This window comes from Mchenga conophoros, linkage group LG18, assembly GCF_057382185.1.
Source record: "Mchenga conophoros isolate Kocher_MC1m ecotype Shallow Benthic linkage group LG18, M_conophoros_male_GT1.1, whole genome shotgun sequence".
Lineage (NCBI taxonomy): Eukaryota > Metazoa > Chordata > Actinopteri > Cichliformes > Cichlidae > Mchenga > Mchenga conophoros.
The window spans coordinates 31877715-31885783 of NC_140543.1; the positions used below are offsets into that span (position 1 = coordinate 31877715).

Sequence of the window (8069 nt, forward strand, 5' to 3'; positions counted from 1 at the left end):
GGGGCAGACTGACAGAAGCCAGGCTGCCATATCGCGCCATCGGCCCCTCTGGCCAACACCAGTAGGCGGTAGGGTAAATTTATTATATTACACTATATTATCCAATATTATATTACATTATATTATATTATGTTATATTATATCCCCCTTACACATTAGAGCCACAACAGGACCCACTAGAACATGGGAACAAGTAAAAGGGAAATATAAGAATATTCTACAGAATGGTAATATTTATCACTTATATTGCTTTTCGTCTCTTGGAAAGAGACCCTGGAATAATCTGTTTGTTTATAACAGCAACCAAGAAAAGGGCAGAGCAAAAAAAAGACAGGTGGTGGTCCTGCACCCCCTCGTCAACAAGTTGGTTAAGTAAATAATACCCTCACGGGAATATCGACATCTCTCAATGAGCACACTGTCGCGCTGAGCTAAAGGATCCTGTCTATCCCGCAATATACGCTGAATTCTGGAAACTCTCCTTATCAATCTTGCACCTTCCGCAATGGGCTGCTCGCGTATACGGACAGGATATGACTGCGACAGACTTCCCAAATCCACCTTCGCTTTTATAGCCGTGGTCTCCCATCTTGATTACACGAAGTAATTTCCAATTACTACTCTGAAATATGAATTACATCTGTAATAATCACATACATGTAATAGAATGTTAATAGTACATTTCCCTTTTTTAGGAAATGACCTGTATGTATCTGTGTGAAATCAATAAATGGATCAAGTGCTGCAGGATCAAGTGCTGCATTATCTTTAGTTACATTGATAATATTTATTTATGGTGAAACAGTGGTGGAATATCGCTGTTGCTTTCGTATAAATGAAGCAGACATACCTGCGTGGCCGCGATCTAATCCTGTTTACATAAAGTGAACCTGCTCCCGAGCAGGTTTACGCTTACGGCTCTGTTGCTATGGCAGCAAGTCCCGGATGAGCTTCGGGGAACCGAACGATCCAAGATCACACGAAATCGTCAACAATCAAATCCAGCTAACCTACTTAGCGAGGTACAAAGAACGGGCCCCTGGGCTTTGAAGATCGACAGCTGTAATAGGCCTAGGCTTCTGGGGGCTTCCATGATGTGCTTAGTGTTTCTTCTTCACTCACCTCTTTTAAATTACTGGGTGTTTTATATGCCATTTTGCATTTAATCATTACTTATGATTAATCTCTCTCTTCCATAGCTTGTCTGTTGCCCTGTCTCCCTCCCCTGACTCTGTCCTGTTTTGTTTTTTTTTACTGTTGGGGTTTTCTCTCAACAATTTTAGGGTCTTTACCTTACAAGATAAACCAATTTGAGTCAATTGTTGTGATTTGGTGCTATATAAAGAAAATGTAAATGTTTTCAATTATCAGTTTTTCTTCAGTGTGGGCTCATTGATTCCATGATAACTCACGCTGCAATTAATCTGTATAAAAAGTTTACTTTAAGACTTTCAACTAGGACAGAATGAGGCAGGTGATTATCAATGTCAGGACACAGCATAACGAATAAGTGCATTTGCTTAAGATACACATTGCGCCTTTCATAGCTTAAACATGAAATATTCAAATTCAAAAACATATGGTCCACTCTTTGTGTGAAAGGCAGACATTTTCTTTTTTATTTGTTAGTTTATGGTGAAAAACCCCAGATACACACACAGTATTGTTGTATACTAATCAGTGAAACATAAAAGTACCTGCAACAATTCTTAGATAAATGATATTTACATTTGTATTTATTTACATTATGTATTTCAGATAATAATTGAATCACTTTTTCATGTTACAAACTGGAGTATGTCTTTATGCATGATGATTATTCCCTTTCTTACAGACTATAAGGAAGTGTTATTTCATTATGTTCAGCTGCCGGATCTCGTCCACTCTGTTGTGGTGCAACTGGAAGGAGGGAGTGACCCAACGGCCACACGAACACTGATCTCCACACCAGCTGAATGAGCCCAGCTTACAGTTACACTTAGGACACAGCAGCTACACACACACAAATATATAAAAGAAAGGAAGAGAGAATGAACAAGAACTGTAAATTAGCAAAAGGTGGTCATATCAAACATTCATATTTGCTCAAAAGTTGTTGGGGGGTAACAAACAATGATGCAAGAGAAAAGATGACAAGTTTTTTACCTGTCCATCCATCACTCCAAGTAAGGCTTGCTCCATCCATTGCACTGGCTCAATAAAGTATGATGTACACTGGACCTCTCCTGAACAACAACACATCGAAAGATTACAAGTTCAGTAAGTGCGATTACTTTGTAGTCTTTTTTATGGATGTATGGATGTACTGTGAAGCCAGTTTGAAACAGTCAAGCTTTCTTCAGTTTAGCCATGTCAACACAATGTAAAATCATATCAGAGATAACAAATCTGTCATAAAACTAAGAAAACAAATATCTTAAAATCTATTTTAGAAATCAATCTGAAACTTGCTTAAAACTAAAAAATATATATATTATTATTTATTAGATGAAAAAAACTGAATTCACATTTTAATGCCAAAATTTGAGCCGTCACACAAGTCATAAATTACATTACTCAACATTCAACCACTAGAATGTTTTAAGGAATGCAAGTAAATAAATAACTAAAACTAAATCTCTTGGGGAAAAAAAAAAGTGCTTTACTATTGTTTTTCAGCTTTATTGCAAAAAAGTTCATTTGAAAATTCCTGGATAACATCAGTAATTATATTTTCTGATTAACTAGCTTGTAAATATAGGTGGGGCATCCGTTAATAGAAATATGAAATATGTTAATATTAATACTGTTAATCTAGGGCAGCTGTATCTCTGCAACATAAAAAAAGAACATGTGGGTGAAAAAAAGTCAATGAAATTAAAAAAAGAAAAAAAGAATACCCAGATACTAATTAAAAATGACATTGTCAATAATTTATTGAGTGAATGTTCACAGTATGTCTTCTTACCAGTAAGGTTACTGGCCTTTTTGTGACTAAAGGCCGAAGCTCCTTCTCCTACTAAATGACTGAGAATACTGGAGCCACGAAATAGAGTTCGACTGCAAGGAGAAAGTGGAGGTTACTGCCTGCAGAAGCTGTAGCTCAAACTGGCACACACACCAGGCTGAATACCTCCTTTTCTCCATTCAGAAGAAGAGTCACTCAGTTCCTTGGATTCCTTAGATTACATTAGGAAATTACATATCCTATCCAAGATGTACAAACTTCGAGACAAACTTAATACCAATACCAGGATACATTGGTGTGAAAAAGTGATTGCCCCCTAACCATAATAACTGGTTGGGCCACCCTTAGCAACAACAACTGCAATCAAGCGTTTGCGATAACTGGCAATGAGTCTCTTACAGCAACATGGAGGAATTTTGGTCCACTCATCTTTGTAGAATTGTTGCAATTCAGCCACACTGAAGGTATCAGTTTCGTCCGCAAACCTTTTTGATGTGACCCTCTTAGCTCCTCCTGCATCAGGTGAGACAATGATGCAGTTTTTCCACAGCATCTCAATCGGATTCAAGTCAGGACTTTGACTAGGCCACTTCAAAGTCTTCATTTTGTTTTTCTTAAGCCATTCAAAAGTGGACTTGGTGTGTTTTGGATCATTGTACTGCTGCAAAACCCAAGTGCGTTTCAGCTTGAGGTCACGCACAGCTGCCCGGACATTCTCCATCAGGATGTTTTGGTAGACGACAGAATTCATGGTTCCATTTACCACAGGAAGTCTTCCAGGTCCTGCGGCAGCAAAACAGCCCCAGAGCATCGCACTACCACCGCCATTTTTTACTTATTGGTAATGTTGCTCCTTTTCTGAAATGCTGTGTTACTTTTATGCCAAATATAATGGGACACACCTTCCAAAAAGCTCAACTTTTGTCTTGTCAGTCCATAGAGTATTTTCCCAAAAGTATTGGGCATCTTCAAGACGTTTTCTGGCAAAACTGAAATGAGCATTTTTGTTCCTTTTGCTCAGCAGTGGTTTTTGACTCTGCCATGCAGGCCATTTTTGCCCAGTCTCTTACTTATGGTGGAGTCATGAACACTGACCTTAACTGAGGTACATGTGACCTGCAGTTCTTTGAATGTTCCTCTGGGGTCTTTTGTGACCTCTTGAATAGGTCATTGCTGCGCTCTGGTTGTAATTTTGGTCGGCTGGCTACTCCAGGGAAGTTTAACCCCTGTTCCGTGTTTTTGCCTTTTACAGAGTTGTGTAGGAATTTTCCAGACTGACAGTCACACAGGGCCCTGTACGTTTGGATTTGTTTTCCCCTTAAAAATGAACACCTTCATTTAGAAAATGCATTTTGCGCTTACTTTAAACATTTAAGTATGACAAACAAAACCAAAAAAAGGAAATCAGGAAGTTGGCAAACACTTTTTCACAACACTGTAAATAGTTTGCTATGATCGGCTGTGAGTCATAAATTAAACTGTGGACTGTTGAGCTAAGAAGTAAAATCATCAACTTAACAAACTGTTTTGTTTTTGTGTGTGCCATCAGCTTATTCATATTAAAGACACATGTAATTTGAAGCATTCAGCTTCCATTTTTCACCTGCACTTCCTGCATCGATAGGATGCTTCAGAGGAGCTGGAGTGGGCAGGGTCAACAGCAAACACCTCCCTAGGCACCTTCTGTAACTCTGCTCAAACACATGCACACATACAGAAAGAAAACATATAATTTAAGAACAAGAAAGCGCAACAAAAATAATGAGAAGTGCTCAAATGTTTAACTATAATCTCAGAATGTGTGTGTGTGGTTACCAGGGTATTTTTCAGTGATCTTGGTCAGTCTGTATTGTTTGTACAGAGGACTGGAGGTATCCACCTCACACTGCATTGCTTCGTACAGACACAACTGCTCCTCAAAACCACTGTTGACCCTAAAAGACATACATACAAGCAAGTGTGCTTTAGAGAATTTTAAAAAAAAATGTAAATTTTATGTGTGGAGTAAGAAATATAATCTCTGGGGGATTTAATAAACATTAAATACAAATAACAGTACTTTAAAGTGAAACACAAACTTACTGTACATCTGGTTTGAGACTCTTTAGTCTATGATAAGCCTCAGTGAATCCCAGTTTGTATCTCTTCATTAGATAAGCAGTAACAATGGTGGCACTGCGACTCCGACCAGCCTGACTAAAACACACACAAAACCATGTTTGCGGTTTGACACTTAACACGATTGTTTCACATTGCATATTTTCACAAGCTTGAGTAAAATAAAAGGAGCATTTTTTTAAAAATCACAATATTGCGATTTGATATATAAAATTGCCTTACCAGTGAACCAGTGCAGCCCGGCCACCATCTACAGCCTCTTTAATGAACCGGAAACTGGTGTCCATGTAACTGAGGAGGTCTGAAGTCTCTTCATCTAAGACATCAATCCACTTCCTAACAAAGGCTCTATCATCAGGAAACAGTGGGCTGGGGTCTACAGAATCTACAGACAGGATGTGACTGATGTTCGCACCGACCAGTTCCTGGTGGTCGTTGAGGTTAGCTGCAGTGCCGATGTACAGCCCAGGGTCCACCAGAATCATGACTGCAGAGACAAACCCAGTAGCACTAATGTCTGTGCAGAAATATGGCCAGAAAAATATCAAGAAGTCATAAATGAATCTGGACATTCTTCCAGGCACTAACAACACAAAGTAGAATGGAGTAAATGGCTGTGTCTATAACCGTTTTTGTAGACCACCTTTACAGCTTTAAACATTCTGATCACTGCCCAATTTCTCAAATCAAACCTTTATATTTTTCCCCTTTGGATCATCTTGGCATTTCATTTGTTAGATACCAATTTAAAATTAGGAGATTAAAATGTGAACATAAAAACATCAATAAGCATCAAGAACAAAAAATACTTTTTATACATACATACATACAAGTATAGGAATAGAATACAACTACGTTTTAATCTTAGAAGCAAATTTGGACCGCTGTCTGAATTTTAATTTCAAAGGTCACCTGGATACAAAAAGTATCGAATCATCAAACAGTTTGCTGTCTTTGGCTTAAAATACGTTTTTTATTAAAAGCTTTTCCTCTTGAAAGCCACTTTTGCCACCATCGTTGCTGTTATTCATCAACTGATTACCATTCAGTGCCATGTTTCTCTATATATTGTCTCTGACACAGCAAAGGATTAAAAATAGGATACTTTGGTTCAAAGAAACCGTCACTAGTATTATTTTCAAGTAACTAGTTTTGTTTTCTGTGTCACAAGTAGCGATCGTCTTTGGTTCAGTGCCGTTGCCAAAATATAAATCTGAACTTTCACTTTAACATCTACTCATTCTGGCAACCCACACACCCTCACATCGTTCACTCACTCGCGATCTCTCGCAGTCGTTTTCGCCTTTTTGCTGATTCTCACCGGCTTCGCCTTTTAGTGTGTAACACAGCTACTGATTTAAGAGAAAGTGAGTGCAGTGAAATACGTTACAGACTCAAATATAATCCAAAAAGTTAACGTGCTGTAGTCTGCATCAGCATTTGGTTCCTGTTTTAAAATGCTCGGTCGGAAACGTAGACGTACACACAAACACGCGTCGTTAGTTCCGTCCTATTATACTTTCAAAATAATTTCAATAAGTATAATAAGTATGGCAGAAAATTAAATAGTCAAAACGTATTTACATATACGCTCTATGTACAGCCAGTATCTCTGATGTTAAACAAAGCAAGAGGAACACAATGGTGAATACTAAATCTGGGTCATTTTATTGATAAAGGGTTTTTTTTTTACTTGTTTTTCCTGCCCACCCCTATCGACCATACCCCAGAAAAATATTTTTAATTGAAGATAAACTAGACAACGCTTGGAGAGCAATACAAAAATTCCAATAAATAAATACAAAAATTCCAATAAATAAATAAATAAATAACCTGGAGACCCTCTTGGCTCTTGGTTAGGGGAACATTTTTAATTTCTCTTAGCTATTTGTTGAACATGAACATGAAAAGCGTTTACGTTGCCTGGCAGGGCGAAGGACACTGTCTCAGCTGAACTCTGGACACACACACACACACACACACACACACACACACACACACACACACACACAGAGAGAGAGAGAGAGACATATATATACACGCAGATATACACTCATCCCCCCTCCCCCTCCAAACGTCCCCTCCGATGCTAACGGTGGATCAAGGAGACCAGCCTTATGCTGCAGGAGCGGATGCACTGTCTACACTGGCTGTCTCTCACCCTTTACCCATCCCTGTTGCTTGCCATGTGTTTCTTTGGTGTATTAAGAGTTTTTTCATGTGCTATGTGCAGAGAGGTGTTTTTTTCTGTTCTCAAACTGATCTCCCTGTTGGAGCTCAGTCTGGGGGGAGTTATTTTTTCTCCTTATCTTTCCTCGTGTTGTGCATTTTCCATGTTATAGTCCTCTGACCTGTCTTCCCCATGTGATGTTTGTGTAATGTATGTATGGTCGGAAGGGTAAGATGGCGCTGGCACGGCTGGCAGTCTTAACCCAATTTCCCTCGGGATGAATAAAGTATGATCAATCAATCAATCAATCAATCAAAAGTATGTTAACTACATTTGATTTTGAAAGAGGAAGTCTTACTTTGTTTGATAGTTCTTACATCATTTTAATAACTTTTCAAATGGGAACAATGCATTTAATTTACAACAAAGATAAAGTCAACATCACTTTACAAAGTGATGTAAAACACAGAATGAAGTATAAAGTGCAGAAAACTTCAGCCTGTCAAACATAGCAATGGAGCAATATGTAAAAAAAAAAAAAAAACCTAATTAAGCATGCACTCAGTACCCTAAGAATAGTTAAACACAGTGATAGTCACATATCATATCACTTCAAACCAGGGGCGGAGCGTGGGGATGGCTTACTGGGCTTAAGCCCGGGGTCTTTTGGAGTGTAATTTTTTCATAGTTAGATGTCTGGCTGACAACTGTATAAAACAAAAAGTACACACAATATTCGAAGCACATAGTGCACACTGTGGGAATTTACGACTGTGCATGAATCCCCCCTGATATTGGTATGATCCGAGCTCAGTCACTAAGCGACTGAGCGAG

At 38.5% G+C, this 8069-nt stretch overlaps 1 protein-coding gene across 4 annotated transcripts; it reads right to left on the bottom strand.

Annotated features, from left to right (window-relative positions):
* Nucleotides 1-1572: 1572 nt before the first annotated feature.
* Nucleotides 1573-6538, bottom strand: dusp12 (dual specificity phosphatase 12). Of its 4 annotated transcripts, none has more exons than XM_085255226.1 (8): nucleotides 6343-6538; nucleotides 5288-5552; nucleotides 5030-5143; nucleotides 4763-4881; nucleotides 4551-4638; nucleotides 2948-3039; nucleotides 2146-2225; nucleotides 1573-1992 (listed from the first exon to the last, which is right to left on the bottom strand). In XM_085255226.1, exons 2-8 carry the CDS (start codon nucleotides 5548-5550, stop codon nucleotides 1849-1851), a joined length of 900 nt encoding a protein of 299 aa, XP_085111352.1. In that variant the 5' UTR covers nucleotides 5551-5552; nucleotides 6343-6538; the 3' UTR covers nucleotides 1573-1848. The 4 variants fall into 4 exon arrangements, with proteins under 4 accessions (XP_085111352.1, XP_085111354.1, XP_085111353.1 ...); XM_085255228.1 differs by having other exon boundaries at nucleotides 6387-6535; XM_085255227.1 differs by having other exon boundaries at nucleotides 5288-5582; nucleotides 6387-6535.
* Between the last annotated feature and the right edge of the window lie 1531 nt (nucleotides 6539-8069).